Source organism: Mus pahari, chromosome 8 (assembly GCF_900095145.1).
Source record: "Mus pahari chromosome 8, PAHARI_EIJ_v1.1, whole genome shotgun sequence".
Lineage (NCBI taxonomy): Eukaryota > Metazoa > Chordata > Mammalia > Rodentia > Muridae > Mus > Mus pahari.
The window spans coordinates 14,244,443-14,260,092 of NC_034597.1; the positions used below are offsets into that span (position 1 = coordinate 14,244,443).

The window sequence follows — 15,650 nt, forward strand, 5'->3', positions numbered from 1 at the left end:
CTTCCTTCCTTCCTTCCTTCCTTCCTTCCTTCCTTCCTTCCTTCCTTCCTTTCTCTATCTATCTATCTATCTATCTATCTATCTATCTATCTATCTATTAATTCTATAAGTTCTGTTCTTCCAGTGAATCCTGAATAATAAATGACTGATGTAATACTGTCGTATCCCTAGAGTTAGATGGAAGGTTTGTGTTTGATTATTTGATGGTTGCCAACATCCAATCTCCTGTGGTTTCAATATGGACTGTCCCCCAATAGGCCCATGAGTTGAAGGCTTGGTGCCAAACTTCTTAGTGATTGGATCATGAAGCCTTTGGCTTTAGGTGATGGATTAAACCATTGATAGACATATACTTTAATAGACTATTGGTAGGTGGTGGAGACTGGAAGGTGGGACCTGACTGGAGGACAAGAATCATCATAGGAAGTATTATTTGGGTATGGTATAGTCCTTGTTCTAGGTCCCTTCCTTTGTCTCTTTCTATGCTTCTCATCCACCGTGACAGGAGCCATTCTGCTCTGCCACACCTCTCCCCATGACGCCCTCTGCCCAACTACAGATCCACAGGGATGAGGGCCAACAACCATGGACTGAAGGCTCTGAAACTTCGAGCCAAACTTAATCTTTTCTTCTTCCAGCTGTTTTATCTCAGGTATTTTTTTCACAGCAATAAAAAATAAAGACTTACACAGGATAAGAAAAAGAAAATCTTGATAATAAAAATTCTAAGTCAAAAAGTTGCTCAAGGACCAGGAGAAGGAAAGAAGATAGTGAGCAAAGTGAAAAAAAAATATAATCCAGCATATTGGGATACAGGAGGCCAAACCAGAACTCAGCTCAGTCATTTCAAAGCAATAGAGGGTGGAGTTGCTTTCTATATCTTACCAAATGTCCTTTAAAAGTCACTTAAATCCTTTATTAATAAGGGAAAGGACCCTTGTCTTACAGATATATTTCAGTTGTATTTCTTCCCACTGGAGAAGAATAGCATGAATTGCACAGCACAGACTCTTCTGTCTAAGGTCCCCGTGGCTGTTTGATGCCAACACTGGGTTTTCTACTGTGTCTACTAAACTTGCAGCCATTCCACACTTCTCTCTCCAGTGTTGTCTTTGCTTTATTCAAGTCAGTATGTCTCTCGAGTTCTTCCTGCTCTTTCTGTCCGTTCACTTGCATAGTCACTGCAATCCAATGTCTTCACCAACTCCTTCCCTTTCTAAGAATGGTCCTCTGTCTCCTCACCCCATCATCAACCCTTCAAGCTCATTATCAGATCTTGTCTACTAGGATCCTTTCCACAGTAATTCCCTTGATTTAGCCTATTATAAACTGTACTCTGTTTTCATATATTTACATTCTTTTTTCCTCAACCTCAGAGCTGGAAAAGTTTCTAATCTACTGCTATGCCTGTCAGGCTTAGAGATGCTTCTACACTGAACATTTATCATCTTTTCTGTCAGTGAGCCACCCTGAGAGGATCACTTTTCTTCTTGTGACCAGTCACCAGAGAAGACCCCCATTCTCCAGGGCTCAGTTCTTCCACAGCCAAGCTTTTGATAATATATGTACAAGACAATGGCCAGCCTTGGGCCAGGAGGAGATTCTGCAATTTATTTGGATGCTTGCTAGAGGTCATACTACAAGGCCACTGTCCCCATATCAGCTTTGTCTCAAGAGCTGACTCATGTTTTTCATCTAAATCATAGTGAGTTACCCATTATAAACACCTTGTAAAACTCAAAAGGCTTTATGGCTGTTATTAGCTACTGCAGTTGTGATTTACTGGCAATTTCAGGCTGATGTGTGGATGAGTATGCCCAGGGCACCATTTGTCCCATCTACATGAGTCAGAATAGAGAATAGCTGTGCTCCGGGAAGCAAAGGCCCCTTCCAGAGAGGCCTGTGGCATGTCTGAATTTGCTCGTGTTTTAAATGAGCAGGCCAGTCATTTCTTTCTCCAGGTGGGGTGGCTCTTCACACCTCCACCTGAGACCCCCTGGTGGGAAGCATGCTAGGAGCAGCCAGTTTTCAGGCTTTAGGCCTGGCAGGACCCCGGCGACACCCCTATGCTTGTCAGTATTCAGCACCAGATTTTGCATGAGTCTCTAGTTCATAGTATTCACACTTACCAGCTTTCTCCCTTTCTCCTTCTCTGCTCCACATCCTCAAGTGAAAGGATCACCAGTTGACTGCCTGTGTATTGTATAAACTCAGATAGCCACGGATTACACATTACAGAAGACACATATTTTTTTATCTGTTTTAGTTTTTCACTTTCTTTTTAATTCCACTCTTGACTTAGGGTGGGGCCAATGACAGCTCAACTCTACAAGGGTTAGTCTGCTGTTTTAGATTTGGGAATAGAACTATGCACAACTTAGAAATTCAGTTTGTATTTTATTTGAAGGACAAACAGTGTCTATAGAAACACACTCATCTGTGCAATGTGTAGGTATAAACATATGTATTAGTACCAGATAAGCACATTTTGTTTGCATGTGTAGGTGTGCATATATGCATACATCTAATACAATGTGCTACTTCTTGTCTTTTACGTAGTTTTACAGGCACTGGTCTCAGCCATCGAAGCAAGATGATAAAGATTAATGCTTGCTCCTATTAGTGACTTGCCCATGAACTTTTGGTGGAACAGGCAAGAGGGAGGTAGCTTGCACATCACCATGTCTCAAAGAAAACCTATGCGGGAACTTTCTATTAGGGGTTTATTGCTTACCTAAAATTGATTTGGCAAGCATATGTTAGGAGGTTACAGGGAACAAAAAGTAAACGAGATCAAATTTCTTACATATCAGATAAATGTAAATTGGGATGAGAATAAATGATCACTTTGTGGCTACCAGACTGGAATAATTACAAAAACGGACCACGGCAAATGTTATAGATGTTGTAGACCCCCATGCTCAATTGGATGAAGCAGCAATTCCAGAGTGCAGGCTGGCTTCACTGAGTTGAATTAATATACTCATACCCCCTGACCCAGCAATTCCACTCAAAGATATATGGCTCAATGAAATTCTTCCATAGGTCCACGAGGAGGTGTGTATGAGGGTTTCATTAAAGTGTTATTTGTGGCACTGGAAAGCTGAAGGCCACCTTGAGTAGAGGGAATCACTGAGAGACTGGAGGCTAAAATGTGCGAGATGCTTTGGAATCGGCACAGCAATTCACAGTGAGGGTCTGGTGGGCACATGGAGTCATGGGCTGGGTTGTGTTGACGAGATTTTTTATTTCTGATATTCTGGCATCTGGGAACTTGTTGATCAGGGAAAGGCTGTTCTTCCCAGAGCTAAGGAACTCTAGGATATTGCAAATGACTCACCAAGGACTGTGCCTTTCCCATGCTGACTAACCAATGCAGAACACGTCTAGTTCTGGGAGACTCATTTCTTCGTTCTGATCCTCCCAGGGCCACCCATGTATCCCAAAGCTGACTAAAATTATTCAGGCTGCTCAGTTCCAGGCCTATTCGCATTACCTTCAATTTGTCATCAATCCCTGAAAACCAAACCAAACCAAGACAAACACACCATACACAACAAAAGCTCGGCCCTCCTTCTGCCCCTTCTCCTACCTCAGCAATTCCCTGCATAGCATGACATGGTAGCCCTCCCAGAGCTGTGAATTATGAACCCCTCACGGGCTGCCACCTCCATCTCCTGATCTGTTGGCTCCATTATACTTTAGCAGTAATAAAACCTATAGTTTATAATGTGGATGAACAAAAAAGATCACTTAATTCTCAAACTAAGAAATGAAATGCACAGGGCTTTGTTTACCTTATAACTCATAGAGACAGGAAAGGGAAGAGGCTCAATGGTTAAGGTCACTTGCTGGTCTTCCAGTGGACCCTAGTTTGGTGCCCAGCCCTCGTGTCCTGCAATTCACAATCACTTGTGACTCCAGCTCCAAAGAATCTGACACGCCCTTCTAGATGCTTTGGACACTGCCCTTGTGTACAGACACACATACACATAAGGAAAAAAAATAATAAAACTTTGAAAACTCATAGAAACAAAAACCACAAGCTTCCTTTTCAGGGACTCACTTTAGCATCAGAGTATGTCTGTGTGCTGGGAAGTGGGACATAAAGGAGAAAAGAAATTATTAAATAAAAGAGAAGCCTGGTGGTTAGGGAAGATGAATGAATGTCTTCTCTGGATTCCTTGGACTTATGATTTCAAGGCCATGAACATGGAGAACTACTTAAGAAGCCGAGTCAACTGTCTTTGCTCTAGAGCTCCCTCTGGATGACCTGTGCCTTGGTAATCCTGAGGTTGGCAGAGCTCTCAGGGAGCCTACCTCTCATGAAATCCATTTTTTCAGCGTTTTCCCAAGTCAAGTCAACTGAAGAGTAATTCTGCTTTATATTTATTTTGCTGTTTGTTCTTGTGTCTGTGCAGGTACACATGCATATGCCAGCCAGAGGGTGACATTTGCTCTCTTCCTTAGTCACTTCCTATCTTTCATGCTGAGGTAGCTTCTTTTACTGAGTTCGAAACTCATCAATTTAACTAGATAGTCTGAGCAGCAGGCTCCACGGTCCTCCAGTCTCTGCTTCCATCACACTCGGGTTGCAGTTGCTTGTGTGCTGCCATGCCTGGCTTTTTGCATGGGTGCTGCACATTCAAATCCAGGTCCTTTTGCTTGTACAGCATGCACTTCCCTGATCCGTCTTCCCTGCCAGGATTGTCTTTGTTTGTTTGTTAAAATAGTTACCAAGAGGGTTCCTCAGATTAAATAGGGTCAGATGCAGGATGTTCCGCATTGTCTTCGGGAGGTATCTAGTGTACATTGGAAAATTAATGAAAAGAAGTTTTGCAAGAAAAGAAGCTGACGGGACCATGATTCCTACCCTCCTCTGAGGACACAGCACCCTTCCTGCTAATGCCTGCTAGCCCGGACACTCCGAGAAAGAAGAAATGCTCTAGTGGACCTTGCGGCACTTAGCTTGGGAGCCTGACAGAAGACTTGGGTGTGCTAGGCTGCCGAGCAGTGGGAAGGCCAGCTGTTCAAGCAAAGAGAGAAAGAGTGGGGCTCCGTGGGACAGGGACTCTTCTTTCAGACATTGCCTTCTTTCTTTGAATTGAGAAGGCTCAGCTCATTAGAAACCCTATGTTTTGTCAAACCTGCAAAGAATCAGTTCAAGAAACAGGTTTAAAATCTTTTATTACATTTTATTATTTATTATTTATGCCATATGGCTCTTGGGGATTGAATTCACATCATCAGGCTTGGAGATAGAGACCATCACTTACTAGGCCATTTGCTGGCCTTTTTTCTGTTCAATGCACACATACACACATATATGTATATATGTATATATTGTATATGAATATATATATATGTGTATATATATATATATATATATATATATATATATATAGTGTGTATGAGATTCTGTGTCTGTGTGAGAATGTGTGTGTATGTATGTGTGTGTGAGTGAGAGTGTACATCTCTGTGTGTATATCTGTGTGTGTGTGTGTTTGAGAGTATGTATGTCCCTCTCCCTCTCCCTCTCCCCCTCCTGCTATGTGTCTGTGAGAGAGTGTGTGCACGCATGCGCGTGTGTGTATTTGTCCCATAGAATGCCTGGGAAGGTTAAAGAGGAGCTTTCAGAAGTCAGCTCTGACCTTCAGTTTTGTTGAGTTATGTTCTTCCTCCTTGCTTGTGCCATACCATGTGCTCCAAGCTTGGTGGTTCCTGGACTGCCACACTATGTGCTCCAAGCTTGGTGGTTCCTGGACTGCCACACTATGTGCTCCAAGCTAGGTGGTTTCTGAACTGCCACACTATGTGCTCCAAGATAGGTGGTTCCTGAACTGCCACACTATGTGCTCCAAGCTAGGTGGTTCCTGGACTGCCACACTATGTGCTCCAAGCTAGGTGGTTCCTGAACTGCCACACTATGTGCTCCAAGCTAGGTGGTTCCCGAGCTTTCAGGTGATCCTCATGTCTCCACTCCTCCCATCTCACTGTGAGTCTGAGATACAGGTCACCATGCATGGCTTCTTCACTTGGGTTTGAGGAACTAATCTCAGATCTTCAGCAGTCAGAGCAAGTGCTTTTCTCTGCCGAGGCATCTCAGCCGAGGCATCTCAGCTGAGGCATCTCAGCACTTTGAAAACCCTCCTGTGACTTTTGGCCAAGTCTTTTGATTTGTTTAATTCAGTTTAACCTTATAGACTTAGGGTGTAGGTTAGAAATGTATACAATGTACTGACTGGCATATTATAGCAGCTTAGTAAAAAGCTGTCATTGTTAGTATATGAAGAATTAGTTTCTTCCTTACATCTGTTCTGAGGACCTACAGTGGTTTCCTTCACTCCCAACTTAACAAATGCTGAAGGGTTTTTGTCAAGGTCATGGAGTTTATTACTAGCAGAGCTGAGACTGGAATCTGCTTTACATGGGTCTTGGTGCAACGTTGGTTTCATTACACTCGACCAAGGATCCTGTCGCCTATTTCATGATGAAGGAAATTCATCCAAAGTCCTTTCAGTGCACTGAATGGACTCCTTCACTGAAACTTTGCCAAGACATGTGACACAATTCAGAGGCCACAGGGTGCCCCAAGGAGTGTTCATCCACTGTGTTCTACATCCTTGTTAATAACCTAGAAAAGGTTGTAAAGAATATGCTAATTAAATCTGTATATTGCCCTAAATGGAGAGGTATTATAAACCCTACCAATGACAGAGATGTGACATAAAGGGACCTGGAGCTGTCAGGCATATGGACAGGAAATCACTAGATGAGAGTCAGCTGCAGTAAATGCATCCTAATACATCTGGGGACAAATAATCTGAAACACAGATATTCAATGGGAGGAAGATATTTGGAAAGCAGTAAATGCTGAAGGGGACCTGGGGGACAGTGGACAACAAATTAGATATGGGTTTTCATTGTGTTAGGCCAACAGAAATTGGTAATGCAATCTCGAGCTGTGTTTTCCTCTAGTCCCCTGGAGCAGCCGGGAGGAGAAAGCCTCTCTCGCCAGTTAAGATCAGGTCCTACTCACTCCTGAAGAATGGCCTTAGTGGGGCTGAAGTGGAAGTGTGTGGGGGGTTACTTATCTGCTTCATGGTTCCTAGCCCACAAGGGTGGCTGTTCTCTAAGCCCTCCTGGTACCCCATGTTCTTAAAGAGAGACTTAGCTATCCTGCCTACTGCTACCATGCCAGGGTGATGTGGTGGTGGTTGACTCTCTGAGCTGTCTAGGGATGCCCGAAGAAGGATCATCCTTCAGGAATATTCCTTTGGCCTATGGGGGAAAGCCTGGTTCCTAGTCTGTATCCCTTCCACCAAGCTTTGACTTTCTCTCCCAGCAATCCTGGCTCTCTTCTCCATCCTTTTCTTGGTAAGGAAGAGTTCGCCTGAAGACGCTCGTTCTATGGACAAAAGGTACAGGCGGCTGACTAACTCTGTCTCAAGAATGAAACAAAGTAACCTATAGACACTGATGCAGTGTGGATGACCAGATACAGGATTACAGGCTCTGAGGTAGTCCTCCCTCCTCTGCAGTCACAGATATGCACACATACACACACACACACACACACACACACACACACATGCATACATGCACGCACACTCACACATGGACACATGCGTGTACACACAAAGGTCCCACAAAGCAGTGTGAATATTTTCTTACCAGGCCCTTTTCTAGTTCAGAGTCTCCTCTGCAGGCGGGGCCTGCCAGGAAGGTAAGGTTTAACTAGGCGCCACTCCAAACTTTTGGAAAAAAGACTTGCTTTGGCTTACCCAGTCTAGCTTTCCACACAGAGGCTGCCTCAACTTTCCAGAAAACCTTTCATGGGCTTCTTGGGGGTGTCTCTGTTGAGGGGACTAGCAAAAAGTCAAGAGTTATTTGCAAGGCAGTGGGATTTCTCAGTCTGTCTTTACTACAAGTTCTGATGTCTTCCAGTTGATGAGTTCCAGTTTCTTTGTGCTTACTGTCAGGGCCCGTATTTAGAGGTGCTTAGCTTAGGCTATCATCACAGAACAGTTACACACAAGTGACTGAGACGGAAGTTACTCCTTGAACAGTTCGAGCATTGGAGTACACTCTTGTACCTTGTACCTATGTGTTTGTGGGAGGGTAGCAGGGTGAACACAGCACGGTAGGCGCCTGGATGGGAAAGCATCTCTGTGGAAGCACTTGTGCTTTCTGTCTTCTTAGGTCATGGCTATAAATGGGCGGCAGCTGCCAGCAGAGTGATTTAGGACTGACACTCCCAGCTAAAGGAAGCCTGGCACATTCTAGACCTTCAGACCACTGTGTACAGGGCACCTTAGTATATTTAGCAAATGAGATTGCAAGGCACAGGGAAAAAGGCTGAGTGGGAGGGGAGAAAGAACATTCTCTGGCCAGAAACTTGCTGAACTTTGAGGCCAGGGACCGGAGGCTTTGCAGAGGTGGAGAGAGACGTTCCTTGGCTTGTCCTAGACAAATAAATCATGGCTGGGGAGCTCGACCAAAGGCCAATTATGTGGAGTGTTTTCTTGGAAAATCCTTTCCCAGACCATGTAAATCATCCCTAGCATCGGTGAACATTCAGATCTGCCTGGGGGCAGGGTGAGATGGCATGTCGGTGCACCCCAGTGTCAGGTGGAGGAATTACATTCGGGTGATAGTTCAGGCAGGCTTGGGTACCAGATGTCTCTTCCAGGGAAACTATATAGAGCAAAGATATCTTCTCTCACGTTGGACTTGAAGGCCTGAGGCTGCTGATCAGTTTGCTACTTGCTTTGTGACCTCGAGATCATCTACAGAGGGTATGGTATTATCTCTGAGGTTCCTAGGGATGGTGATGTTTTATGTATTATCTTCTTGGTCTCTGGTGGAAAGAGGCTATTGCCTCTGTCATGCTAAACTGATGACTGTGCGTCCAAAGGGCATCAAAAATTCCCAGACAACCCAGAAAGTTCAGTCGCACATAGTCATTTCAGGATGGTGTTTTGGTTCTCATGAGCCCTCGTCCTCAAAGTTCCTGCATAGATTAAGTGAATATCCTGAGTCTACTGAGAAAACACGTGATGAGGATCACCAGAAGGGCTCTGGTTTGCTGTTTGAAAGGCTTCATGTGGTAGTTGACATCAGGACACGCTGCCTCACTTGGCAGGTCAGAAACAGAACCCATAGGCCTGAATACAGAGATCTCAAAGGAAAGATAAGCCAGCAGTCCTTTTGCTACTATTACTCAATGATGCTAACTTTGATTCCTTCCATATTTGAAAGGCTAACAAGAACTCTTTGACCACAAGAACTGACACATAGTGGCTCCTAAGCCTGGTAAAGAAAGGAATGATCCATTGGTGCTGTACTGTAGCAGAGCTGTGATAGCAACATCATGACAGAAAGGACAGGACATCTTATTTTACCCATTTCTCCTTCATTTTTTGCTTCTGAAACAGAAAGTTTCAGAGTAGCTGTTGGTACCCAAGCAAGGGACATTCTCTCCCTAGAGGAGCTTCCTGTTCTTTACAGAGCTTTGTACCTTGAATCCAAGAGGGACTCTATTAGAATTTGTCTGCTCTTTAGAAGAACTGTATCTGAGATTTGAGGGTAGGAATTTAATAAGCAGTAAGTCCCTGAGGGAAAGTAATATGAGTTAGAAGCCAAAACACAATATCTGAATGGAAAGCCATGCAGGAGGAGGCTCAGATCATAAAAATAAGGGGGATGTCTGGTAGGCATCTACTTTAATTCTTAATTCCTTATTTTGTAGATGGCCAGTCAGTCAGTACCTTGCAGATCTATTTTTGGTGACCTTAAGCAAACCTCTTCTGAATGTATTGATCATTTCAAAGTCAATAAAATGATTCTTCCATCATCTTAAAATATCTTCCTTCACTTGAGCATCAATAGCCTACTCTTTCTTCCCATATTCTAGGACTCGATGCTTAGCTGTTGCTTATTGGTGAGCCTGTTGACCCTATCTCTGTCTGTTGAATCTAGTGTGTGTGTGGGGGGGGGGGTCCATTCTTAATCTTCAGTTCTTTTTCTAGACAATAGCCCGCCCAGTTCTTCTCAATGAAAGCACAGAGTGCAATAATTCTGCCACCCCTAGGGTTGGCTCAAAATGCATCAAATGTTTAGTGTTTATTCCTTGGATATCATTGTACAAGACAGAGGCAATAGGCGAAAGACATTTCCTTTATTATGCTTTCTAGGAATTATAGAGGAATCTTAAAAGATATAATGAGTGCTGTGCATTGGAACTCAGAATGTGATGTTTGTTTACATTCTGTTATATGTGAAATTACTAGTCTGAGAATTTCAAGATTCACCTATGTCCTAACAGCTGTGGAGTGGTGAAGCTGGGATCTGAACCCCGGTTTGTATGACTGCGGAGCCTTCATTCTTTCTATTATGTAGGGCTTCTATAGTGGTTTGAATACATATAACCCCATAAACTCATGTACCAAATGCTTGGTCTATAGGGAGTGTCTCTATTAGGAAGTGTGGTCTTGTTGGAGTATGGGTGACCTTGCTGGAGGAAGTGTGCCACTGTGGAGGAAGGTTTTGAGGTCTCATATGCCCAAGTTATATCCAGTGTGGCTCAGAGTCTCCTCCTGTTCTGATGTAGAACTCACAGCTTCTTCTCTAACACCATGTCTGCCTACATGCCACCATGCTTCTCGCCATGATGACAATGGACTAAGCTTCTGAAACTATGTCAGCCCCAAATGTTTTTTTTTTTCTTTAAAGAGTTGCTGTGGTCATGGTATCTTCATAGAAACAAAACCCCATCTAAGATAATTTTTTATACTGCTTGGTTGAACATGGAAACAGGATAAGGAAACAAAATGTAAGAAAGAAGTGCAGAAGAGCTCTTGGGTAGATTGATCAGTTGGTAAAATGATTGCCTTGCAAACATTAGAATGGGAATTCAGTCCCTAGAACTTAAGTGATAGGCATGGTGGTGTGTGCCTGCAATCTAAACTCTGGAGCACAGTGGCTTGGCAGCCAAACCTACTAGGTGAGTTCCAGGCCAATGAGTGATTCTGTATCAAATAAATAAAATAGTAATAATAAAAGCAACAAAGGTAGTCATTTGAGATTATCCTCTGGCTTCCACATTCACTTGTGAACCCACCCACATGTAAAAATACACACAGAGAAAGAACGAGTTGGAAAAGTTAAATATGATCTTGAAAAACTACGGACATTTAGACTTTATAGTAAAGCAAATAGGAAGATAAATTAGGGAGTTTCTTAGAATCCTAGACTTCTTAGCAGCTACATCGTTGGGAGTGTCAGAGCTGTGGGTGCTAATAGTCAGTTGTGGCTCTGATCCCAAACATGCAATGGTGAAGTTAACACAAGGTTCCTGCCCACTCACCCGTGTCTGTTATGTTTGGAGGCAACAGTTCCACTTGAACCCATTAGCTCAGCAATCTCAGTCGGAGCCCTTTCTTTCCCAACCACTGGATGTGGGTTCTCTACTCAGCTTTGAGCCAATCAGCTTCGTGTCTGTGAAAACCACCGTTGCCTGCCTTCCCATCTTTCATCACCTCAGTGAGGGCAGTTAATGTTTAAGAGTAGAGAATAGGGAATGTAATGATGGATAAATTATAAGTTTGGGGATATGAAAAGTCAAACTGTGTAAATATGTATTTTAAACCACAAACAGAATGTTAATGCGTCTTTCCCATTAACTCGCTAACTGAAATTACAGAGTGTAATGTGAGCCCACGCCCACGGCTTGGTTATGATGTTTTCAGATTTAGAACAGCAAATGATAAATGTCCTTCCTTCAGACAAAGAGGCAATTGACACAGTTTCTCAATGTAGTCTTTGATGGTGTTGGAAACAAAAAATAGAGTCGTCGAGGAAGGGGGAGGTCATGAGGCACTTGGGAGGGGGGCTGGAATTGTCTTAAGCTTGCCTGGATATTGGAGAATATCAGAGTATTTAGGGTGGTCCCTCCATGCAGTAAGAACCCAGGTAAGGTAGGGACCCAGGCATGGTGGCTTGGCATGCCTTCTTGGTTTAGAGAGGGTATGTTTTCTTAAGCAGTAACACCAAGCCTCATGGTCAGCTAAAGGGAAGCAGGTCTCTCTTTGGATAGGCTTGGTGTGGGGAGGAGTGGTTTATTTAGCAGCCCATGTCATTGTGATGTGGCTTACAAAAGCAAATAAGATGTGGAGAAATTGTAATCTCTGTCCACTATTGGTAGGAATATAAAATACTGCAGAGATCAAACAAAAATTTAAAATAGGGTTACTATATGAGACAGAAATTCTACTTCTGGAAACTCCAAATAAATAAAACAAGAAAAGAAAGGGGAGTTTTCATGCATCTATGTTCACAGCCACATTTTCACACTCATCAGAAAGTGGCAGCAATCCGAGTGTCCTGGACAGATGAGAAGATGACTGAAGGATGGCGTAGATACACCTTGGGACATCATTCAGTCTTGGAAGGAAAGGACAGTTTGACACAGGTTTCAAAGTGGGTGAGCCCTGAAGACGTGTCATGTGCAACCAAACAATCAGAGAATGATAGATGTGCTCTGAATCCACTTTCCAGAGGGACCTAGAAGAATCAAAATCATAGACACAAAAAGTGGAATTGTGGCTTCAACATTGATGGAGAGAAAGACTAATGATTTGTTTCGCAGATATAGCATTACAATTTTGAAAGAAGAATCTTGGATGGAAAGGGTGGAGGGGTTCACTGTACAGTAGTGTAAGTACACTTGACATACTGAATTACAGAGTTACAATGATGGCCAAGATAGTAAATTTTGTGTTTTGTTTATTCTTTGATAATTAAAACTCAAGAAAAGAGAGAGGCAGGCGAAAAGGGAGGTTAAGAACCATAGCCTTGGGGTTGTTAGATGGAGATCTACAATTAAGTTCTGTCATGGACACCAATAAGCTAAGGATCTTGGATAATCAACTTTTACTAATCCCCAAGCCTTCAGGGAGTGTTGATCATGGTACCTCGTTCTTAGGGGTGTGCTGTGAAGATTAAATGGAATTGTGTGTGTTGAGTATTCATTTCTTACCTGGTAGACAGCAATGACCTAAAGTAGATATTGGCTGGCATTCTTCCATTCCCCATCATCTACCCCTCAGTGACTACACCTTGATTGGTGTAGCCTCCAAACTACATGCCAGGAGTCTTTTAATCACCCTCCCTTGTATGTTTCCATCCTTTTTATTCAGCAGTGTCAAACTTCATGCCCCATCCCTGTCAGGAAGCCCATGGTCACTCATAATCTGTGGTTGGTCACTGGATGTATCCTGTGTCAGCCCAACGTCTCTTATTCCTCTCTGTCTTTAGTTGAGCATTCAGTGTAGAACACAGAGAGCAAAGACTTGGTTTCACTCTAAGTAGATAAGAGTCTAGCTGCCATCTTCATTATTTCTTTGACATATACCCCTGTAACTGGTTGTGCACCCATCTATGTATGAAGACCCACTCTTTTCCCACCATAGTGCCAGGTCTTTGAAATGTGGCATTTCATGTGTGAGTAACTAGTCTTTAGTCCATTTTACTTCTGTGTGTCAACCGGACAAAAGCAAACACATGTGAGCCATATGTGTTTGTTTGCTGTGACCACATGTAAATGTCTACTGAATCATATGGACAATAACCAAATAATAGAAACAACTAATGTTGTCTGTATGTGCCTTCTAAAATATTCATGTCCACCTTGAACCCCTGAATGTGATCGATTTTGGAATTAGGGGTTTTGAGATGTAACTGAGTTAAGGGATAGAAGAGGAGGCCATCTTGAATTAGAAAGGCTCTAAATCCAGCATGTTATATTTTATCAAGAGAAAGGAAAGAGTCTAGAAAGGAGAACTTTGTGAAAATGCCATCAGTGATTGAAGTCATTTTGCTATCAAAAGGAAGGCATGGAGCCACCAGAACTGAGTAAGCAAGACATGATCCCTTCCTGGTTCATCAGGGAGACCATGACCATGCCCACACCTGACTCTAGACCTCTATGTCAACTTTACACTGTTTGATCAAAGAAACATGCCATGTGCACATGTTACATGTGCATACTCAACCTTTGCATGTAGGGTAGGTTTTACAGAGACTAATGAGACAGGGTGGAGAACTCACACTGGCTGAGGACTTACTACTTGAACTTGAACTTGAACTTCTCGTTCTGCTACTTCTAACTCATAACTTCTGGGATTATAGGCATGTACCATCCAACCCAGAGTTTATGCTTTCTGGGACAAAATAGGTCCTATTTCTTCTTTTTCATTAAAATCCATTCCTTTGACTAAAACCTGGCACTTTGGCAAGCTCTCCTGGATACCTTTTGCTAAAGGAAGATGGAGAAGATGGGGTGTCTTGGAGCTGAGAACTTTGATATTATCTGAGTGTCATGGCTGAGTCAGGGCTTTGAGAGCATGACACAGAAGGATTCACCTATGGGTGCTCCTTCTTTACTTTCAACACTAGTGGTTACATCCCAGTGTTCCTTCTTTATTACAAACTGTTCCTTCCAACTTCCCTTATCCTCAAACTTTACCTCTCACTGACTGCTGGCAGGCCCAGGGGCAAGAAATCTCAGGACTTTTCAGAAGTGTGGTATTCACATTTCCAGGGCCTGTGGCACAGATTAACTGAGTGCAGGCTGCCAAGGGTCATGTTTCCCTGAAGGTGAAAGTGTGACCTTGGTCAATGTTTAGCTAATGTTCACTTCAATAATTTCTTCAGGTTAATGAATCATGGGATAAATCTGTTGAGGACATTCACACCCTACAGGTAAACTGGGGTGGTTAGAACTGGTAATCTCAAAATTGCTATTGAGTTTACAAAGATATGCAGTATGCAACCTGCTCAACCCAACTTTCTGGCTCTTAGATCTTAATGGCCAGTGTTAATTAGTCAGATAAAGGCTCTGACACTTAAAGACACACCTTCTCTCCATCTTAAGGGGCCTCATGTCCAATCTGTCTCTACTCCTTTATCCCTGCCATTCCCAAACAGTGTTTGAAGGCCAGCATGCAAGATTTGACAGATGCAGTTAGCACTAGACTATACTATTACATGACTTGGCAAAGAAGGTATTTGATTGATTTTTGGTAGGTTTTAGGACAAACAGCAAGGATGGAACAAAAATGCAGTTATCACTTGCCTGCCAAGAATGAAGGAATATATTGGGATGTCACATAAGGTTCCAACAAGTATACATGCCCCTAGTTAAATAACTGCAAGCCAAGAGGAGTGGAATAAAAGGGGTTCTTCCAAGTTATGCTGTTCATTTTGTGTGCAATGGCCATTAAGTTGTTATGATATAATTATTCATTCATTTGTTCCATCAAATGAAAACCTGGGGAAATTTGGTCTCTCTTTTCTCCATGAACAATTAGGAGATCCTTAGGGTACCTTGAGTTGAGAAGGTTGGAGAGCCCTTGTTACAGTCTAAAGCAGGGCTCTCCTAACCTTGCCTCTCTTAGACCTCCAGCCAGCTGCATTCCCTTCCAGATAAACTCAGGCCAGCTCCTGTGTATTGAGTTGGAGACAGATAACACAATACTATTACCTCTTTCTCACCCTGGATGATATTTCATTGATTCAAGAAGAAGAAGAAGAAGAAGAAGAAGAAGAAGAAGAAGAAGGAGGAGGAGGAGGAGGAGGAGGAGGAGGAG

General features: G+C 43.0%; 1 protein-coding gene across 2 annotated transcripts in view; it reads left to right on the plus strand.

Moving 5' to 3' along the window:
• Positions 1-15,650, plus strand: part of Lrmda (leucine rich melanocyte differentiation associated) — a 1,022,231-nt gene that overhangs the window by 610,074 nt on the left and 396,507 nt on the right. Inside the window, exon 5 of one of the 2 annotated variants that reach the window (XM_021203464.2) lies at positions 9,100-9,109. The exons of the other annotated variant lie outside the window; for it this stretch is intronic. Coding sequence (XP_021059123.1) covers positions 9,100-9,109 — 10 coding nt within the window. The remainder of the gene's footprint in view (positions 1-9,099; positions 9,110-15,650) is intronic. 2 annotated transcript variants of the gene reach the window in all.